The sequence below is a fragment of the Anas platyrhynchos genome, chromosome 11 (genome assembly GCF_047663525.1).
Source record: "Anas platyrhynchos isolate ZD024472 breed Pekin duck chromosome 11, IASCAAS_PekinDuck_T2T, whole genome shotgun sequence".
Taxonomy (NCBI): domain Eukaryota; kingdom Metazoa; phylum Chordata; class Aves; order Anseriformes; family Anatidae; genus Anas; species Anas platyrhynchos.
This window is the reverse complement of record NC_092597.1, coordinates 25166332-25188380: the sequence shown is the minus strand read 5'-3', so window position 1 is coordinate 25188380 and position 22049 is coordinate 25166332. Positions and strand designations below refer to the sequence as shown.

General features: G+C 39.6%; 1 protein-coding gene across 3 annotated transcripts in view; it reads right to left on the bottom strand.

The window, feature by feature from the left end:
* Positions 1 to 22049, bottom strand: part of IQGAP1 (IQ motif containing GTPase activating protein 1) — a 60283-nt gene that overhangs the window by 14167 nt on the left and 24067 nt on the right. For all 3 annotated transcript variants that reach the window (XM_038185113.2, XM_038185112.2, XM_038185111.2), the window contains exons 11-28: positions 18852 to 18936; positions 17527 to 17690; positions 17138 to 17298; positions 16515 to 16639; positions 12717 to 12880; positions 9163 to 9253; positions 8501 to 8668; positions 7982 to 8124; positions 7468 to 7638; positions 6268 to 6351; positions 6090 to 6161; positions 5930 to 5999; positions 4790 to 4998; positions 3586 to 3741; positions 3261 to 3424; positions 1895 to 2119; positions 960 to 1100; positions 781 to 865 (exon numbers count right to left, since the gene is read on the bottom strand). In XM_038185113.2, the coding sequence (XP_038041041.2) occupies positions 781 to 865; positions 960 to 1100; positions 1895 to 2119; positions 3261 to 3424; positions 3586 to 3741; positions 4790 to 4998; positions 5930 to 5999; positions 6090 to 6161; positions 6268 to 6351; positions 7468 to 7638; positions 7982 to 8124; positions 8501 to 8668; positions 9163 to 9253; positions 12717 to 12880; positions 16515 to 16639; positions 17138 to 17298; positions 17527 to 17690; positions 18852 to 18936 (2478 nt within the window). The remainder of the gene's footprint in view (positions 1 to 780; positions 866 to 959; positions 1101 to 1894; positions 2120 to 3260; positions 3425 to 3585; positions 3742 to 4789; positions 4999 to 5929; positions 6000 to 6089; positions 6162 to 6267; positions 6352 to 7467; positions 7639 to 7981; positions 8125 to 8500; positions 8669 to 9162; positions 9254 to 12716; positions 12881 to 16514; positions 16640 to 17137; positions 17299 to 17526; positions 17691 to 18851; positions 18937 to 22049) is intronic.

Here is a 22049-nt window from a genome sequence, read left to right as displayed (position 1 = left end):
ACAGAAAGAATCGATGCCTCAGAATGGGAAAGCACAGAACTAGAAGAGAGAAGAAAACAGCATTCAGATTGGTAATTATTCTGTAATGAGGCAGAGGCAGAGAAGCTTAAAGAGACATTGTCAAGTATTTTAAGATCCAAGCTGTTTTTATCAACAAGCAAAGCATTCACAGGCATAAAGACCTTCAAAATTACAAAAAGCCATAAAAACAAATAAATTTCGATGAAAGCCAAAAAGCTATACTCATCTGGGAGTGCCTACTGTTAGAATTTTTTTTGTTCTCCATATCTACTGAAATGCAAAATACAAAATCGACCAGACATCACGAAAAACAACACTGTATGTTGCTGCTAAAACACACTAGAGTATCTTGGATAAGGTTAACTAGGAATAACAGATTTGCATGCAGACCTTTTAACTTGACATTGTCTCTTTAAGGAAAGAGCAGCTGGCTCTGACCATACCAGCAAAACCAAGATTTATTTTCCAGGAGCAAGAGTACCCCAAGAAACCTAAAGGAGACAATGCCCAAGATACTAGAAGCAGAGCAGAAGCAGTGGGATGCCTCCTTCTGACATTATATTACATCTCAGATGACGTACACATGAAGCTAAAAATCAAAGGCGATGTAAAACATTTTATATCCATAATAATAAATAACCTGTATATAGGTTTGCATATGCTCCTCACCACACATACACCCAACAAAGGATAAGAACAAGATGCATTTACCGCAGCCAATTTGGCTGACAATTATTCACAAAATGTTCAGCTCCTCACCTTCAGAAGCTCATCCTCACCAGCATCAGGAAACTTCTCATACAGGGAATCTTTCAGTACCTTGGCAATGAAACGCATTCCATAACTTCAAAGGAAAGAAAAGGCAATTAAGACTGCTGCAAGCATGAAGCTACCACCAATAACTTCTACAGGATAAAACTATGGTACAGCAGACTTACGGGATTTTGTCGACTGAACTAACAATGGCAGACAGGAACTTGTCTGTCACCGTCCTCATATTTCTGATTGAGGCATCCAGGCGGGTCCTTACCTCTTCATGATTTAGAGCTTGTTCAGGTGTAACATCATATGGCAGTTTGCTATTTGAAAAAGTCAAATGCGAAGGTGAGTAGTCCTCACATTAGCCTATTTCTGTTAGTGCTATGCAGGATTTCTCACTTGACACAGAAACAAGCCTACATTCACTGTCTGTCAAGAGCTGTGCATTACCTTCAATTAACATTCCAGGCACTGGAAGAGCTAAGGATTTCTTGTTTTCATTTCCTCTGCTCTCCTTGCAATAGCCATTGTGAGAAAAAGCCCAGCTAACTCAAAACTGTCCCTTGTTGTACAGCATACCAACATGCACACTAGGCCAAAAAAAGTGCCTTCTGTGACAAAGTAGTGTCTCAGGTTGCAAATAAATTGGTGAAAGAGCAAGCTGCACATTTCAACATTAAGATGATAAAAAAATCATGCAGTGTGGTGTGTTGAGAGTTGCCTTTTACTTTGTATGCTTTTTTCCCCTTTCTTTTAAAGTACGTTAATAAAAAGAATGAACAAAGACTGACGTCGAACTGATTCTCAATTACTTTTTCTTCCTATGATTCCTTCTAGCTTAAAAGGCATCTCATAGCTAATTATCGATTCAAAACAGGCAAACAAAGAATTTCTCCTTCCATCTTCAGGATATTCCCTTCCAATACTCTCAGCACCACCAGTATGTGATCTTTACAACTTTCAGAAGAAAGCCGTCTTGAGGAGATTGAAAAGACAGCATCAGCTGGACAGATTCACACAGTGAAGCCATGGACGATTAACAGAAATGATTAACAGAGCAATGCACAGCAGCTGGACAACGCTTAGAAAAACACAGTAGTAACAGTTCCCATACCTGGCTTCACCAGTCTGAGATTCCATCTGGTTAACCCAAGACTTGTAAATATCCACCGGATCAGTTTTGATATTGAGTGATTTGTCATCGATGATTTCCTTCACAACTGGTGCCAGGATCTGCCTTAGTGCATTCTGACCACGGGCACCACGGTTGAAACTTACCACCATTTTAATAACAGTAGGATTCCCAGTCACAATTTCATGTATTTGGTCTACTTTTGATCTGAAGAAGAAAGAATCAATATTAAGTACAAGGTATGCGTAATTCTACTGGCTTTTGGTATGCTTCTTAGCACTACCATCAGGAAACAGATGATGGTTTTGTATTAAAATCTCAATACATCAATAAACTGCAACACTATGTAAGAATAATACTGCAACAATTCTCAAGACAGACTAGGCGAGGAACCTTATGACCACCATCTGGGAATTCCAACATGACTTGTCAGTAGGCACGTCAATGACAATTACTGTAAATCCAATTGTATGCTCTATTAGAGAACAGTGCAAAAACATAGAGGAAATAAAGGGTGTTTTACATAGGCAGAAGACCTGCAGGCTTCTTTCAGTATTTAAAAATAAGCACGTAACAGAAGCCATACCTAGTATATAACTATTGTAAATACACCAAAAGATAATGGAGCATCAGCGTTTTCCTAAACAACTACTCTCAACATGACTTGACTTAAAGTTTGTTTGTTTGTTTGTTTTGCGCTGTTTCAGGGCACATGCCATCTTCATATTTAAAAAAAACTTTAAAAATGCTTAAAAAGTAATCTCCTCCAGTACTTCATGTGCATTCTTCTTCACAGCAAGCTGTGCAACTCTGCATCATAAAGAACTTAAGTCACGTAATACCAAGCTCCTGAGGCTCAAATGACCAACCAATATATGCCTGAGGGCAGCCAGAGTCCCTAAGTCAATAAAAATGCCAACAATAAAGTTTCTCATTTTCAGCCTTCTCATAAGTGTTTTGAAAATCCAGAGAGCTTAGCATTACGCTCTGCCTCTGGCTTGTAAAGCCTGAGTTTGCAGTTTGCTGGAAGTTTTTGTAAGCAGACATTAAAGAATTCAGATTAGAATGAATTTTAGGAAGATTTTGCATTGGATAAAAAAATAGCTGCCTTGTCGAGAAGTGAAATCTTGACTAAAAGATTTCACTTGTAGTGAAAAGGCTTCATTCCTAATGGACAAGCTTCTTTCTAGACTACAAAAATGAATACTGTGAAATGGAAAGAGCAGAAGGCAGGGACAGCTCAGCATTATCTGCATAGTAGCATGAGACATCATGTGAAAACTGCCTCAGTTCTAGAAACTGCAAAAACTGATTCGACAGCAAGGCCATGCTATACGCTACCACATACTTGATCTCTTCCTGCAATGCTGTTTGAAAAAGCCGCAGTAACAGATATTCTTCTCTCTGATTGGATGCATAGTTATACAATGTGAAGATGACAGAATCCATGAACTTTGTAGATTTGTTTTGAGGCATCTGGAAAATCAGTTTGGCCAAGTAGGTTGGGTTAGTCTGTAACAAAAAGAAAAAATGCTTAGTGCATGAGTCCACGAAGGCCAGTATCATAAAGAACTACAATGGTCCAAAACAATAGTGTACAAGCAAAGACTCTGCCAAAACATGTAAGCCTCTATGACAAGACGAATGCTCTATCAGCACTAGATTCTCCATACCTGAAGTAAGTAGAACAGATGCTGATAGGCTTCCAACTTTTCTCTCTTCTCTTTGCTCAAAGCTTTCAAACCTCCCCTTTGTTTGTTCAGCATCATCATGTCAGAGAGCTGTTCCTTGTTCTTCTTGGTAAGCTTTTTGCTATGAGAAACAACATCCTGGAAGGAACAGACAGGGACAGATTCCACTCTAAATATTTAATAGCATGCAATATTGGAAAAAAAAAAATGCATCTGAGAGCCCACTTGCTTGGATGTGGAAATGCAGTGTCAAGGGCTATTGAAGCAGAGCATTATTTGCTATAGCAGTACTTTCGCTGTTTTGTTCCCGACTTTCTGAATTTGTTGAGAACCACAGAAGGGCTAGTCGCCCTTGGCAGCAATTACTATCAGAGCCGGTAGCATCCTAAAAATGTCTGAGAAAAATCTTTCTTTTTAAATTGGGCTTTAATCCTCAAAGTCCTGTTTTATATTTAGCTACCTCTACATACTCAGAGAGCAATGACGCTTTCTGCTGCAGGCACAGGCCCAAGAACTGGAGCCTCCTTCAGACATGAGTTTTACTACCATGATTCAGACTTCAAACTGGGACACGGCTAGCGTCATGCCATTCAGGACCAAATGAAAAGCCGACTGGAACTTCATCTTGAATAAAAGGCACTGCTCTATCAGGGAGACTTGTTTTTTTTTGCATGAAATTAATTATCAGCAAAGTGACAGAGGGGACCTCCTTTAATAAAAAGCTCCAAGTGGCATAAGCATATTTTCAGCCTCTGAAATCACCTCCCTCTCTGCTATAGTATCCAAAGTAAGAGAAACTAAAAAATGTAAGCTTGTGTGCAACCGATTTAACCAAAAACGAGCAACAAAACAGGTCTGAAAACCTTCAAACATACAATCTGTTGCTTTCATTGGGTCAGTGTAGTCTGGTGTGGGTTTTCTTTTCTTTGTGTTTTTTTTTTTTTGCCTTTTTTTTTTTTTTGGTAATGCTTCAGGTCTTGTTTCTTCTTCTACAGATGTCCTTCTAGGGATACATACTAAGTAAGTGGAATGGAGTAAGAACTTACTGGGAGTAAAATCTGTAAGTCTGGGGCAATATTTTCCGCTGGGTCAGAGCAACTGAGACCCAAGGCCAGGAGCTCTCCATGCTAACTGCCGCTGGGCTCAGTTCATTCTGTAGTTGGTCTCCCATCAGCACATTTCCTACCTGCAGTGTAATTTTGTTTTTCACTAGCAGCCCAATTTTGATGTCCATGAGATTGAGGTCATTTTCAAGTTGCTGATTGGATCGGATCAAGGTTACGACTTCTTCACGTAGTTTCATTAGCTCAAGCTCCTCCTGAAAATCTTGGTCACTCTGATCAAGCAAGTGGACAAATTTCCGAACCACAGCCATAGGTGGGTTTTCAGCATTAACTAAAAACAAGAAATAAAACATCAGGTCTTATCAATGTTTAAATAGCATGTCAAGAAGCAACCAAGCCAGGAAAAAATAACACCACCTGTCACCTTCTGACAACACCTGTAATTTCTTGTTTTGAGTAAATCATGACAGAATCGAACAGTAAAGAATTAAAAAGCTATCAGGCTACAGTAGTCCACATTGCTGAATTTACCTCACTAACTGTGGTTCTATTTCTCAGCAGCAGAAGCAATATCTGGAATCACATTTTCCTTCAGTCTCAAGAATTACCTACTCTCTGAACTTCATCCCAATTGATCTTCTTAACTGTCTGGAAGTCATACATCACGCTAGCAATATCCCTTGCAAACAGAGATTCAAGGCACATTACACTCTGCTCTCATGAGACCCCAACTTCTATGTTCAGCTCCATGAACACAGTTCCATGTCCCCATCATAAGGACATGGACCTGTTGGAGCAACTCCAGAGGTTAGCTATGAGGCTGATAAGAGGAATGGAACACCTCTTCTATAAAGACAGGCTGAGGGAAATGGGGTTGTTCAGCCTGGAGAACAGAACGCTCCAGGGAGACTTTATACCAGCCTTCCAGTACCTGACGTGTGCTTACAAGAAAGCTGGAGAAAGACTCTTTGCCAGGAGTGCAGTTATAGGACAAGGACTAATGGTTTTAAACTACGAGAGTAAACTTAGATAGATATAAAAAAGAAATTCTTTAGTCAGAGGGTAGCGAGGCACTGGAACAAGTTGCCCAGATAATTTGTGGATGCTCCTTTCCTGGAAGTGTTTAAGGCCAGGTTAGATGGGGCTTTGAGCAATCCGGTCTAGTGGGAGGTGCCCCTGCCCGTGGCAGGGGGATTGGAATTTAAGGTCCCTTCCACTGCAAACCATGCTATGATTATTTTTATTCTCTTAGCAATACTTACTGAGGGTTTTGTAGTCTTCTCGTGCTTTGTTTGCTCGGATAAAGGCTTGAATTTTTATAACATCATTTATCTAGGATGTAAAAAGAAACAACATTTGAACTTTTTCAGGAAAGAGTAAAAATGTTAAATACTGAATTCATTTAACAGGACAGCCTCTTACGTGGTCTCTGAAATACTGCAGACGATCTCTGTAACGCCTTCTGGCTTGATACATCCTGGTCATTGACTGAATCTATAGAAAAGTAACCAAAATAAGTCAGATACAAGACTTTTCCACAGAGATTACTACCCAAAAGGTTTCTAAATAAATAAGTGAATCAGCAGAGAGCCTTCGCTACCTTCACTACTTGGTCCTTGTGTGCTCGGAGGTAATCCAAACGGATTTGATACGCTTTCCTCTGTTTATAGCCACGCCACTGAGACTGAATACAGAAAAAACACATGCTTACTTTACTTTTCAAATTAAAGAGAAGTAACTATAATCCTAAGGTTCTTTCTGCTGCTCAGCTACCGACTTCCTTTTTGGCTAAGTAAAATGTAATGGAGACACGCTTATCATACGAGAGATATACAGTAGAAAATATACAGTGAAGCACTATCTATTTATTCCACCAACTGTAACCATGAGAGGAGAGACTTACCCTATGAAGAGCCTGGGCCTTCAGAAACACAGTTAGAGAAGTATATAGTATACTAGCTGGTATATAACTAAGCAATCAAATTCACGTAAACTGTTCTACATGAGGGCCAAGTGGCAGATGCTATGCTAGAAAGTAGAGTGATGTAAAATTGTAAGCCTTTAGAGTGGACTAATTACCGCTGATTGTTAGAACAGAAGTTAGGCAAGGGATTGGACTAAAAGTGAGAGTGTTATTTTAATGAATTGGATTTTATTATTAAATACTTGTAAAGAGCAGAGCATGTGCGCTATTTAGGCAGGAACAAACACACATACACAACTCAAAGTGTTAATAGGGTGCAAAGCATGTATTTCATTTGCACACATATCAGTTACAACACTGGAGAAAGATTTTTTTCATTGTTCTCCTGTAAATGTGCCCAACTTCATGCTGAATCATCACACTGTCTCTTTAACGCCCTCAATTCTCCAAATCCCTGGATAAATGAGAAGAGACTCTACCCAGGTATACTGAAAGCTATGTTGCTTCTCCTGAATTCATTAGGAATCACAGTAATTATTCATCCCACGGTATTATCAACATGAAGACATACGGCATACTTTGTTTTGTGCTATTCCCAAGAAACACAACCAGATAATAAAGCAGAAAGTAAAGCTTCCTCAAATGTTTTTTCCTCTCTGCAGCTCTGCCTGAGGAGACTTTATCGCTCATATGTAAAATAGAAAAGTAAAGTATACGAAGACTCTTTGGGAGGAAATGCCTTTAGATAACTTGCAAAATGAGGTTGAGATAATTTTGAGTTACAACTGTTTGAGTGAACAGAAACAGTCAATAAGTGTGTATATAGAGAGCAACTGATGAGTACTAGTCTGAAGCAGAATTAAAGGAAATCCTTACCTGGATACAAGTGATTGCTGGGACTTGTTTCTTCAAAAAATTCATTCTGGAATTGAATTCCTGGCGAACGAGATATCCTCGACAGCAAGCCTGAAGTTTTGTAATCAGGTTCTCGTTGGCCAGCCACAACTGCTCTCGGTTGTATGCCGCAGTGACACCAGATATGGTGCTCTGGTTTAGTGTTATGGTAGGAAGAGCCAGAAAGAAAGAATGGTGATACGAGAAATAGGATGTTACAGTAGCTTTCTGTACTTCGCTCAAGAGAAACTTCCAAGTTGCCTTTCAATAAACAGCAATACCACAGTCCTGTACCCTTTTACCAACAGGACAAATTTTCTGAAAAAGGACAAGGAGTTTTTACACGCAAAGGCTGGTGATGCACAGTGAACTAAATGAGTTACAAAGCTTGTTAACATTACTACTGCATTGAAACTACCTCTTAAGAGTTGCATTAAGGACTGGAACAGTGGGAACTTCAACTTTTCAGAAAAATAGCGCATGTTTTCTACCCTACCTGTATCTCCTCCCGTGACAGTTGTGTGTCATTTTGCACAAATCCATCTGGTTCATCCCATCCTCCCTCTTTGGTACGCAGGTTATGATAATAATTATAGCCTCCTCTCACCCAGAGTTTCACCCATTCACTGCCATTGCCCCCTAAAAGCAGAAACTAGTGTAAGTATCAAAACCAGACAGGTCTTACCTTTCCCATACACAAATATTACAATAAGGAAATAAACATGTACAGTTATTTCTTCCTCCAAGCAAGAGAAGAAATGTCTGCAACCCTAAGGAACTAATACAAGAACTACCTAAGCACAATGCATTCTACAAGTAGAGGATATTTCACTGTTTACTTTTTTTTTTTAATTTAGTTTACCAACTAGACTCAATTTCCTATAACACAAGACTCCAGCAACAAGACACCCATAACACAAGACTTCCCCGTACAGTTTTTTTTTCCATCTTGTTTCCATTCTGCATGCAATAATTTTGGATTTATTGTGCTAACAATTAGCTACTTGTGATTCACCTGTTGCCATTTTTCCGCTCTTGACTTCTGCCAGCTCTCGCTGGTACGTTTCAGCACATTCTGGAGTGACTCCATATAGCCCAACATCTGGTGAACGCAAGGCACTCAGGGTATGGCCAACATCTCCATGGTCTACTGCTTCATTAATGGCCAGAATTCCTAAGGAAACTTTGACAATACAAGGAAGCAAGTTACCTTGGCATTCAGGGGCTCAGTGACTCAGCAAAGACAAAACAACAGAATAGGGCAAGGCAACAGATGCACGCAGAAACTGTGTGTGTGTACACAAATACTCAATTGTACATATACATATATACACATACAAATTATAGATTAAAAATCTACAAGGCAACTTGTAGTATAGAGGTCTTTTTAGTATGGAGTATCCAGCTATACATGGTACAGTGCCTGACAGCCCAGGATTTTTGCACAAGTATGGTGCTGACTTATCAACAGTATTTCTCTTCAGTGTTCCATCCTTCCGCTGAGCTCTACCCTTACAACAGTTTTAGTTAAGACAGCTTCCTCTGACAGAGCTCAATCACAACGCCTAACTGACCCAAAAGGGGCCTTTGCCACGACTAGTACCATCTCTAGTGGGATGTCATGATAGGTGGACCAGTCCACCTGCCAGCTGCGCTAAAGGGCAAAAAGATACTTACATCTCTGGGACTCTTCTGTGTCCTTGTTGGCCCTATGAATCCCATCCTGAATTTCATCTAGCCAAAGTACAGCTGTTTCATCCTGAGTGTCCTGAAGAGAATGTGATGAGGAAAGAGTTCACAGCATGAGGAGAAAAGTATCACTGGTTTTGCAAAGCGAAATATTCTGTACTGAGCAATAGCCAATACAGTAGTTTTCAGTCTCTTAGGGAATAAGAAGCACTTAAGTATCTTTCTAACCAACTGTAGCACAGACATCATGTGCATTTGTGACTAGCAGAGACAACTAGGCTACAGCATTACCAGACTCAATACCTCCTCCTATTCAAAAATGACTACCAGGAAACAGAAGCACCCCAAAATTTTGTCAATGGTAGTTGCTCTGATAAGCAGAGGTCAGGTAAGGGAACTCAAGACAGAGGAATCTGTACTTGTTAATCCTAAAGAAATATTTGCTGAGAGGATGTGCCTTTCCAAGGAACACAAAAATAACAGAATGGTTTAGACTGGAAAGAACTTCTGGAGGTTATCTGTTCCAGTCCCCATGCTCAAGCAGGTTGCCCAAGACCATGTCCAGAACCTCTTCTGAAGATCTTTACGGAAGAAGGTTCTACCACCTCTCTGGGCAACCTCTGTCAGAAGCTCAGTCACCTGTACACTGTAAGGAAGTAATTCCTGATGTTTAGATGAAACCTCTTGTGTTCCAGTTTGTGCCCGCTGTCTCTTGGCAACAGGTGCCACTGAAAAGAGCCTGGCTCCATCTCCCTTTGGGTATTTATATACACTGATGAGATTCCCCCTCTGAACCTTCTCATCTTTAGTCTATAAAGTTCCAGCACTCTCTTGAGAAGTGCTCAATATCCTTATGCATCTTGTTGGCCTTACGTTGGTCTCCCTCCGGTATGTCCATGTCTCTCCTGTACTGGGAGACCCAGAATTGGAAACAGTACTTCAGGGGCAGCCTCACCAATGATGAGTAGGGAAGAAGGATCACCTCTCTTGACCTGCTGGTAATACTTTGCCTCATACAGCCAGGAATACTCTTAGCCTTCTTAGAAGCAAGGGTGCACTGCTGATTCACGTTCAACTTTATGTCCACCAGGACTCCTAGGTCCTTTTCTGCAAAGCTGTCTTCTAGCTGGGTGGACCTCAGCATGGAATAACACAGGTTAGTCCTTCTACAGATGAAATCTGCGAAGTATTCTTTGAGGGGGGAAAAAAAAATGAAGGTGCCAATGCACACATATGCATAGCTGCTAGAAAGTCTCAGGTAACTAATGGTACATCAGGCTATTCTTAGCCCTGTCCATAGAAGTTTGCATGCGTGCAGGAGTAAGCCAAAAAGCATTGTACATATTGCAGCTAGGTGTGAATGCACAGTAGTAAGAGCACGTTTTGAGTCTTTGTTTTAAAAAGCTTGCTCATTATGGAGTATTGATCACACAATATCCTTTATTTTGGCTGTGATTTGAAGAAATCCAATCAACTATTACATGCAGAAACCTTAGAAGGAAAAGATAAGTGTCTACCAAGTACCAAAATATACATAATGAACAATGATCCAGCAACTTCCAAGCATAGTTTCTCCCCACCCACTGGTGCTTCATGTAGGTAACCATGAAAGAAATCTTAAGAAGAAACTGCTATCACTCTAACAACTGTTGTATAAATGGAACACAGCAAACATTTACTTCTGATATAGAATAATCATCAATGTCGCACAAAAGAGCCACTACTTACACTGTTCAAGAGTTTTAGGGCCAGACTGAAAATGAACGTTTCCTTACGTACCCTCCACATTTTTTCCTCACTGTTTTGGTTTGAAACCAACATACATAATGTCACTCCCTTCTACAAAAGAACATCTCTTTCTCAGGCAAATTTTATCTGAAAGCTCAGACAGTCCCATGACAGCTTCAGCAACAGAGAAATTCCTACCCAGGAAGTGGGGGACGATCAAAGAGCCAATTTCTGTACCTGTAATCTCTGCTTGCAGAGTCATCAACCCAAAGACTATCAGAACCATCCAGTGCTTTTCTATGCATTTCCTACCACAGACTTCCAAAGGGCATGCGCAGCATAATACAGAGGAGTGTTGCTTTCTCTCTCTACTCATCACATGATAAATATGCATCATACAATGTGCCCCTAACACAAAAGCAACTGAAGAATGTCTTGTGGTAAGCTATCATCCCTCTCAGCCTCAAGGTTCAGAATTCACCAGTTAGTAAGAGTTGACTTAGGACAGTGACAGTGATTAATTCTCCCCACAATGTTACGTTGTAATATGATCTCAATTTCTGAAATTACTGCCATGCTGCTGGGAGGAGCTCTAAAATGAACATATGCCTAAATAAGGTAATTTCACGCCAACTGAAGTTACCAGCCTAGCTTGGCAGAAGCTTAAGTGCACAATAAAAAGAGTTTGTTATTTCATTCTGACTCAGCAGAAGGAAATGCTTCAGCACAAAATGTGTTCCTGAAGAACATTAACCCTTTCAGGGCCCTTGAGGAAGCTGCTAATGATTTTCATCACCAGTGTGTAGTTTCCAGCTATTGTCATCATGTATGTTTACACCTAGTCAAAAAAAAAAAAAAACAAACAAACAACCACACCACAATGTTCACCACAATATGATCTTAGTCCCTACTGTGCTAAATACTGCATTGAAATTAGAGCAATGAGCTGCACAGCAAACAAAATTAAACACTCTCAGGCCACTGGAAGCAAGCCAGTATGCTACTTCTTTGTAAGTATGGGGAGTGGGGGGAAAGTCAGCATCCCATCCATACTACTCAAAAATCAGTAGCATGTATACACACATAGTCTCATGCTCTTTCCTAAACTAATAAGATGAGATCACTCTTCCTCTCTCCATTTTTACTTGGACATTACTCAGTTACTCCAAGTGGCAACTCCATACAAGTAGGCAGAAGTCCTTCGCGAGTAAGAAAAACTAGTGCTCAAAAAATCCTTAGCACTGAGGATGCTTAGCAACTGAAGTGTCACCAAGTGAATGACAGGCATCAAAATACATTTTGCTAGTAGCATGTATTTTGCTTCCCCCCCTCCCTCCCCAATTCATCACCTAACTTATTTTTTTCTTTCAGATTTTTTTTGCCTTATGTAATATGCCTACACCCACATTTAACCAAGAGTACTAAAAACATAAAAGCTTGCAGGAGACTTACATTCAAAAGTTCAGACCTAATAGAATAAACATGGTCTCCTCACAAAACGAAACAAAAGAAGATGAAGCACTGTATCTCCAAAAATGAGATACGTATCTCATTCTGGACCTGGGATTAGCTGAGCAGTTAATAGCTTTACACCTACCTCTGTAAGTTGTGAAGATTCGTGTCTTATGGCTGTATATCTCTTTCTCTAATATAGAAACATCCAAGCTGACTGGGTTAGATCAGCTGATAGCATGCAGAGTGCCCATCTCTCCATTTCCATTTTTGTTTCCTGGCTTTCAGGACAAGGAATACCCACCATACACACACTACATAGATGCAAAAGCTTTTTCAGACACGTATTTAATTGCACTTACCTGTGCTTTCTCTCTCTTGGCCCGAAGTAGGGTGTCCTGATAATGCTGAGCTACCTTTGGGGCTACACCTTCCAATTTTGCTGCAGGAATCTGTAAGGCTTGCAGAGTCTTTTTGGTGTCCCCTTCATCCAGAGCCTCATTGATAAGACCAATTGCCAAAATCCCTAGTGAGAAAGGGGTAGGGGGAGAAATAAGAAGATCCTTTTCTTTGCAATAATCATAAGCTGTGCTTCAGAAGAAAAGGGCTATTAGTGCTAAACCAGATACCAGCTGAGAATCGCAACATCTTTGACAGAAGATATTTTTACTGGTGAAGAAAGCAAGACTACTTTGCTTCTTTAGAAAGAAATCTTAACATGAAGCTAAAGATTTGCACAGAAGACCATTTAAAAATACAGTAACTTCGTATTTTAGAAATCATTTTTATTAAACATATATTAACCGTATTATCAGAGATGTGGGTGCTCTCAAGTTAAGTTTACGTTTCAGCTAAATAAAAATAGACATACACAAATATCTTATAGTTAGCTAAATGAGAACAAAGCCTATGTCATACGTGCAATTTCTACAACAACCATCTCCTGTAAGTCACAAAATAACTTAGGTTGGAATGGACATCTACAGATTTAATTCCCTGCTCAAAGCAGTGTCAATTCAAGGCACAGTTTGATTAATGGAGAACAAAGATCTTTTAGAGGAAAGTGAAGAGCTCGGAGTGGGGATTTCCGAATTTGGTTAATGTATCCAAAGATCAAACCTTTTTCTTCTGCAATGCAGAAACAGAATCATTAAACAAAACTTTATGTGAAAAAGAGACTATTTCAGGGTAAGAGCTGCTATTTGGATGGAGCAGAAATTAAGGAAAAATACACACTGAGGACACTACAAGAACCAGGGTCACTAAAATTATGGTATAGTAAAATGATGGTATAGTTTCTGTCAAAAAGCACCATTGCAACTTGGATCTCCTTCAAGCCACAGAGCTGTTCTTTACAAAAAAGATTTCAAGAATGACACAAAGACACATATCCCAGAACTTCAAAATACATGGTCTTTATCATCAGATCCAACCATGTTTCAGATGACTTTTTACCTAGAACGTAGTCCCCATGGCAACAGGCACAAAAACAGATAATAAACACAGAGTCAAAATCATGACTGGATACCCACTGAGACCTTTAAGGGTCAAAACCAAGAGTCTACCTAGTCTGACTAGCATTCACATTTGCTGTCTCTTTGGACATGTCTAGGGAATAATTTGATTGCAATCTTCAGTAAAATTGTGATAGATTCTGCATTATGCAGAATTCTCAGTAAGCTGATTCAAACAGTTAATAAATTATTATAATTACATTATAATTATCTACCAGACTTGCTCAGACTTGTTCCTCGCTTTACCTTCTCTAGTTTCAGTTTCCAGATTGGCATAGATTTAGTTGGGGGAAGAGATCTTTTCGAAATGCAGAACACAAACTTTCTGCACTTACTACTTTTAAGATGTCCAGCAATAATGATCAGGTTATCAAATGTTTTAGGTAATGCCAAAATGAAAGATACTTTGTTATCATCACAATATGACTATCATCTGCTTTTACCCAAACAGAACTATCTAGTATTTACTAAGTATTCTTTTTCTGTATTACTGACAGAGCTCTAGCTTGTAGTGGACCAAAACTACCATTAGGATTCTTTCTGTTCTTAAATTAACAACCTTCTGGTTGACCCTGGCAGACTGGTACAGACTCTTTACGCCCGTCTACAACGTGTACATATACTTCAGGTACATATTCATCTTTAAAGATACTTCTCTCCCTACATGTGCTCGGAAGGATGTGGGGGAACCCCTTCTTTAAAAAGATCACACACACGCAAGAATATTGAGACTACTTGATCTCAAGAGGACAGAAGAAAAGCAGATACGGTAACTCTTTGACCTACAAGAGGGCACAGAAGATAAGCAGTAATTATCTTTGATTAGTTAGCTAATACGGGCATGACAAGACTACTCCATGGAACAATAATGTGTTTTACCCCCTCACTATAAAACATTTTTGAATTTGAAACCTTCCGCTATCCACATCAGGATAAGTGGAAGGGAAAAATACAAGGTTGTATGGCTTGAGGACTTTCTCAGACTAACTTCTTCACAGACATGAGACAAAAGTATCCTTGCATAAGAGCATGTATGAAACACAAACAGATGAAAGAACTGAGAAACTCCGCATGAAAACATCTTTTCCCATTACTGGATTTTGTGCACTTTTTTTAGTTTTTGTTGTTGTTTCACAGGGTGTAGGAGTGTTATAAGAAGGGTGTTGGACTACATGACCTAGAAGACCGTGAAATTAACATTTTGGTGTGTGCATGCACTTGTGTGGGTCCCTGTTTGTCTAGCTTCCACGTAACTACTCGTTTGACCTAAACAGGAAACACAGTGTCTATTTGGAGATCCAGGATGTAAGTTAATCAAGATAGCAGGCTCTAAAATTAAATTTTAACCCTCTCTAGACTATAGTCTTTTGAGGTGAGACAGCTCATCAACTACACAACAGACAGTGTGTAACAAACAGGGTAACTGTTTGTCTCAGTGTGCAGTGATGAACTTAATTTTCACCCCAGTGCTTGTGACAAACCTCTCCCCTCAACACATAAAGAAGGCTTTAAACTAAATATTACAAAGATGGCTTGAACATAAATGTTTTACTACTTGCAAGGTTTTCAGTACTAGTCTTAACAAAAAAAATCACAGTCCCTTAATGAAACTGAAAGCAATTAATAGAAAATTAAGATAGCTGCTGGTAGTGAACCTCACAAGGAGTTACCTAAGAATAAGTCTACTTAATTGTGCTATTTTCAAAAGCTTAAGTATCTTCACTCCAGATTATAAGTCACCTAATACTTTCTTGGAGAAAGGAGAATTAATTACCCCAATTCTCTGTTTACCTGAAATTTTTGTTACACTCAGTCCCAGTCTTTTATCACTGCTAAAAGACACTTATTACCATAAGGACCATTTAAAAATAGAAACGAGGAAAATGCATAAGTTATACAAGAAATACAAGTCCGGTTAACACCTATTTATATTTCTCAATTTGTAACAGAAATTTACTTTATGAGTATTTAAGAAATCTGGTACTCATACTTGATGCAAACATTTAGAAGTTCTATGGATTCCATACAATTAGTTCATATTAAAAGGAAACTTTTTTTTTTTTTTTAACAAGTCAGAAAGTCATTTATCAGTCATTTCAGGTTTTACAGTTCCTGGCTGTAACATCTATTGGTCATACACAGCCTTAACACAGAAAATGAAAGCTTCTAATTTCCTTACAGAACTAGATGTAAACAAAACAATTAAGCTCTTAAAAGATCAGCACACTCCATTTCAATTCTAACTTGAGATTTGGGTCGCAACATCTGGAACTTATAATTTCAATGGCAAAACTGGCTTTTTAAGCCAAAACATTTGAATACAGATTCTGGACTAATCCTAGATACTGAGGGCAGATCACATTTTCCTAATGAAAGGGTAAAAATTTGGATTGGAAAGATTAACATGGTGTTTGAAGACAACGGTTTTCAATACCAGAAAAACTCCTGGATGCCCAATCTCTCCATCAACAGTTCTGCTGTCAAGACCCCTTTATCACAGAACACAAAATCTGGCTCTTATCTTCCTAGATATCAAATGTATTGCTCAACCATAAGCCAATCAACAACTTTCTGTATTGGCATGCCCCTACTTGTGGGGCACCTTATGATCTAGGATCAGCCTAGTATGAATCAAGGTAAACTTACGTTCATGTTCTTCGTGCACTGCTAAATTCACACGATCCACACACGACTGGATATCATTCCACGTAATAAATTCATTTCCCTCTGCACGTGTTTGAGATTTCAGCTTTATCAAATCATCGATGTATCTATCAAAGAACAAAAAACAAAACTGTCAAATGTCATGAAAAGCTAGCCAGGGAACACACAAGACAGCATGACAGAACTGAACACAAAATGGACAGAGAACACGAGGGTTGAAACTGGAGTAAACATGAAGAGGGGGAGGATAAAGAGGAAAGCCTGTGTGAAAGATGTCCAGCCCAAGTGTGAAATAATTGCAAAAAGCACTAAAACAGTAAATGAGGGTCCAGGGCAAAAAAAACACTGTGGGTGAGCTAGCCTAGTGTCAGTGACAACCCAGTAGTATCAGAATGTGGCTTTAACTTGAAAGCATGAGAAAGTTTCAAGAGAGCACAGAAACGAGACTAGTAAGAAATGGTAATTTCAAAGAGAAGATACAAGTGCCAACAGAGAAGAAACCAATACTGTAGTATAGTAATGAAAGAGCCTAAAGTGTAAGAAGAAAAAAATAACACAAAATATAAGCAACATCAAGGACAGACATGATTCTTGGAAACATCCACCTTTGAGAGTTCTCATCCTCAATGTTTGTGAGCCCCGTGACAGGACTGCTCAGTTGTTTCCACACAGTATTCACATCCCCTGAATCCAAAGCCCTATTAATCAGGGCCACAGAAGACAGCATCTCTACAGCAACAGATAATTCTGGATGTGTGAGGTTACCCTGCATACAGAGAAGACAAATTAATTCTACTTGCTCTTCGCAAACTACTGCTTGAAGAATCTTGCAGTACTAAATAGCTCAAGATTTAGGGATTAAACATCATATCAGAACAGACAAAGTATCAATACAGTTCTATGAATGCTCAAGACAGGCACATTTTAATGAAACAGACCAGGTAGATCTAGCGATGCATATCGATTTCCAGAAGTAAGAGAGAACGTTACTTACTTCATGACTCTGTTGCTGCAAGGTGGACAGCTCCCTTTGGTAAAGAGCTGCAGCAAATGCATAAACCTCTGGTAATTGGGCCTCTGGATTCATCATTTCTGCCACAGTCTTCTCAGCATCACCCATTCGAATTGCAGAATTAATTTTGGCCACTGCTGCCAGCCCTAGAAATTCCAAGAGGTAGCAAAAGGAATGAGGAAAGCAGGCAGTTGAGTCTCCAGTAATGACAGCACTTTTATTCTACTCAATTATCAGATCCCTTTCACAAAAAAAAAAAGTAATTCCTTTAGTGGCAGGAAATGAGTGAAGCTCTGTGATTCACTTTTCCCCAGTTAATCTTCCATTATTGCAAACAACTAAACTATATAATGCCTTCTTTCAAATAAGGCACATTTTTAAAATAAGGCACATTTTTAAAACCAGTCCACCTTTTTGCCTGATTCTCAGAGGACTGTTTCACTAAGTCAGTCTTTTGATGAAAAGAAGCCTCATAATTGCCAATTTTTTCCATGGGTGACTAATAAGGACTTTTCCTTCCTGTGCCTATACAGGTCAAAGAAGTAACAAGCACTCGATAGCAGATGCACTTTGGCTAACTTTAAAATAGCACAAGTAGATAAGCAAATGCCAGACTCTACGCTGAACCAGTAAGATACTTTGATGGTAGCTTCCTAGTTATTAGACATTCACTATTTTCTTGTAATCTGAATTCTCCGTACCCATGCCTTTCGTAGCCTTTTTTCTACATATTACAAATTGAACTAATTGCTCTTGCACAGCCAAAACTGAACGTTCTTCCCCATTAGAGAGCTCTACCTGATGTCAGAAGCGCTGATCAAAAAACAGCCATTGTGATCTGTATATCATTTGCTACTTGGTATTTAGAAACAACTAAGCATACAAAACCAGCTGAAGTTCTGTAGCTCAAACCAAGTAAGACTTACATCAATGGTCAACAGATAACCTAGCTTTCACACCTCACGCAGTAATCCAGATTTCCTTCGCAGATCCATAAAACTACATTAATACTAGCTGACTGGGAAATTTGTTCTTTAAGGTGGATGCAAAAATTTCACATTGCTTAGTGTTTCAACTAATGTGCGGTTTTCTCCAGCAGTATTTTAATAGCCGGATAAAAGGCACTACAGACGGTTGTCATGATTATTTTTTTAATGTTTTCAGTAGCCTTTAAGTACTTAAAGAACATTCATAATAGTCTGAAAGAAACCTGATGTATCTCCACATAAACACAAATACTATGCTCTCATCCTTCTGATGACATCCCACAGCTGCTTTTTGCTGCAATAATTTCTGGTGCTCCTTACTTTGCTGATATTGTTGTGCTGCCCTGTTAGCAGCATCCACTCCCAACTGCAACTCTTCCTTTTGCAGAAGACCTGTAAGGCCAGCCTGAAAAAAACCAAATTGGTAGAGTGAAACAATGTCAGTTCATTCACTTCAAAAAGTTCTGCAAAAAGAAAAAAAAAAAGGCAGCTTTTCCCTTCTACAAAGAATGCCGCATGCATTCAGAAGACAAAACACTCAACAGATTTTCAGTTCCAAGCTGAACGAGTACATGTGTACAACCTGATCCCTTTTAGAAGTGCAGTCCCATGAAAACAATGATTATTAAATGCAAGACCCCACTTCCAAATATTTTGAAATATGTAAGGCAAAGGAGACAACTTTGTGGGGAAAAGATTTTCTGTATGAACTGTGTGCTGCAGGCAAGTTAGTATTTGTGTAGCTTGCCATGAACATACACATTAACTCATGTTCCATTTTACCTCCAACAGTGAAAGAGCTATATGAATGTCAAAACCAGACAATATCCATTTTTGGCTTATATGTGATGCTTCTTGGACTATACAGTATCACATGAATAAAAACAGAAAATGAGACTGTGGAGCAGGATGGACAGAATAACTTGGGTACTACCTATAGAGGCCATAACCCTTCATTATAGTTCACACAGGTAAAGATTTTTGTCCAGAAGCACCAACGACCACATTTATATATTAAGAGCTTTCAACTACTTTCTGGAAGAGCATGCAATCTGACTTTGCAGTTCAGAAAACAGCTGAATCTTGGTTTTGCTATGACTAAAACATTTGGTAAAAACCTTCCTGGCCCTATTTCATCCCTAGAGTTATCTTTGGAAAACTATGAAGAGTTTCTGCCACCCCAGTGCTTGGTAGGACTTCAAAAAAGCCCAATTTTTTTCTTATCTGAAATGTAGCTCCCAAGAAACATCACTTGCAAAGTCATTTTTTTTTCTTCAGAGCTAAGCGACATATCTTCTGAATAGCAGCAGCTGCTGAACTAAGTCCTATTATACCCACAGAAGAGCTTAACAGCTACACACATAACATCCTTCAGTTTCATCTTTCGTGCAGAATCCCAAATAAGAAACACTAGCAAAGCATAGCAGTAGACTACTAACTGGTTGAAAGAGCATCCCAAAGCAGGACATTCACTTTACGAAATGATGTTCTGAGGAACATCATTTAACTGTTCACGAAACAAAACTGGCATTTATAAAAATAAGTAACTCAAGAGTAACTATGATTTGCTGTTGTATCCCCTTTAGATCGAGGGATCCTTCTAAACACTAAAAAGCTGCTCTCCAATAGAAAAAAAAAATTTAACATTCTATAAAAGAGAATTATTACATACACAGGCTAATCTACTTATCACAGATTGACATTGAGGGGGTTCAAGGAACAGAACACATTAAATTAGCAGAACAGTATGTCCTAATAAACTCTGTGCAGACCCCGTCCAAAGTAGGAGCATAAATCAGCTCCCATATACCTTGCACTGCAAGTGCATTCAGTCCTGCTCCTGAAAAAAATACATACGTAACATAATTGTTATATGTATTATAAAATAATTAAACAATATATAAATAATATTTGATGTATCAGAGTATATAAATATTTATAGAGAAGATGTAAAGACAAACAACATTACAACATGTAAAGATGAACTGTTTTATTTGCTATATCACCTCCCCAGAGACTGATGTGAGGCTGACAAGACCTGCAATTCCTTAGATTCTCCTTCTTGCCCTTCTTGATTACAAGAGGGACTTTCACTCCCTGTTCCTCAGGAACCACCCCCCAGTCTCCATGAACTTTCAGAGACTGCTGAGACCAGCCTCACAATCACACTGGTTAGCTCACCTCAGCACTCATGAACGCAGCCCACCAGCTCACCTGTCCAAGCTGTTTAAGCATTCACTACTACAACCTTTGTGTCCCCTGTCACCTGCTCAAGTTTTTCCTAGTATTCCTTTTGCTGTTAATAAATACATAGTACTTCTACAACGTACAAGTACTTCTTGTTGCCCTTCAACATCTCCTGCTCAGATTCAGCTCCAGCAGGCTTTTCCTTTAACCCTGCCCCTTCATGCTCAGACAGCATCGCCGTGTTTTTTCTGAGTCACGTGACCATGCTTCCATCCTCATCCTCTTGTGTGCTTCCTTCTCCTGTTTGAATTTTGTCGAAGGTGCCTTGTTCATCCAGAATAGAGCCTCTTGCCTCTTTTGCTCAGCAGGACAGGCATTACCAAGTTTGGAGGAGATGAGCCTTGAAAAATCAGTAAGCTCTCCTAGATCTCTCTTTCAGGACCATGTTTGTGCTTTTCTTCCAAGCAGTTCCAAGAACAGATTATTAGGCTCTCCTGAAGACTCCAGTAAGATTACAGCTCCTCTGAAACTGCACAGACCCCTAAATGCCTCCTCTTTGTTCCTCATCCTACATGCTTTGGTATACAGGCACTTCAGAGAAGCATCCAGTCATGATGCCTTCCCAGGGAGAGGGTAAGAGCTTCCCATATAACGTTCTTCTTCTAGCACTTCTGACACTAGAAATAAGCCCCCTTCAGCCCCAATTTGTTGACTGTAGGGTCTCGCTCATCCATATCACTCTACACACACCCTTTGCTTGTCAACCCTGTTCAACACATCCTCCATCCAGCCTGGCCTTGAACACTTTCAGGGATGGGGCATCCACAGCCTCTCTGGGCAACTTGTTCCAGTGCCCTCACTACCCTTACAGCAAAGAATTTCCTGCTAATGTCTGATCTAAACCTATCCTCTTTTAGTTTAAGACCGTTCCCCCTTATCCTATTGTTATGTACCTGAGTAACGAGTCCTCCTCCATCTTTTTTTTTTTTTTTTTTTTTTTTTTTGTTTATAAGACCCCTTTAAGCACTGAAAGGCTGCAGTGAAGTCTCCCCTGAGCCTTCTCTTCTCCAGGCTGAACAGCCCCAGCTCTCTCAGCCCTTCTTCATAGGAGAGGTGCTCCAGCTCTCTCATCATTTTTGCGGCCCTCCTCTGGACTCGCTCTAACAGGTCCCCATCTTTCTTGTGCTGGGGTCCCCAAACCTGGGCGCAGTATTCCAGGCGGGGCCTCACAAGGGCAGAGCAGAGGAGGACAGCCACCTCCCTCGACCTGCTGATCAGACCTTTCTTGATGCAGCCCAGGACACAGTTGGCCTTCGGGGCTGCAAGCACACA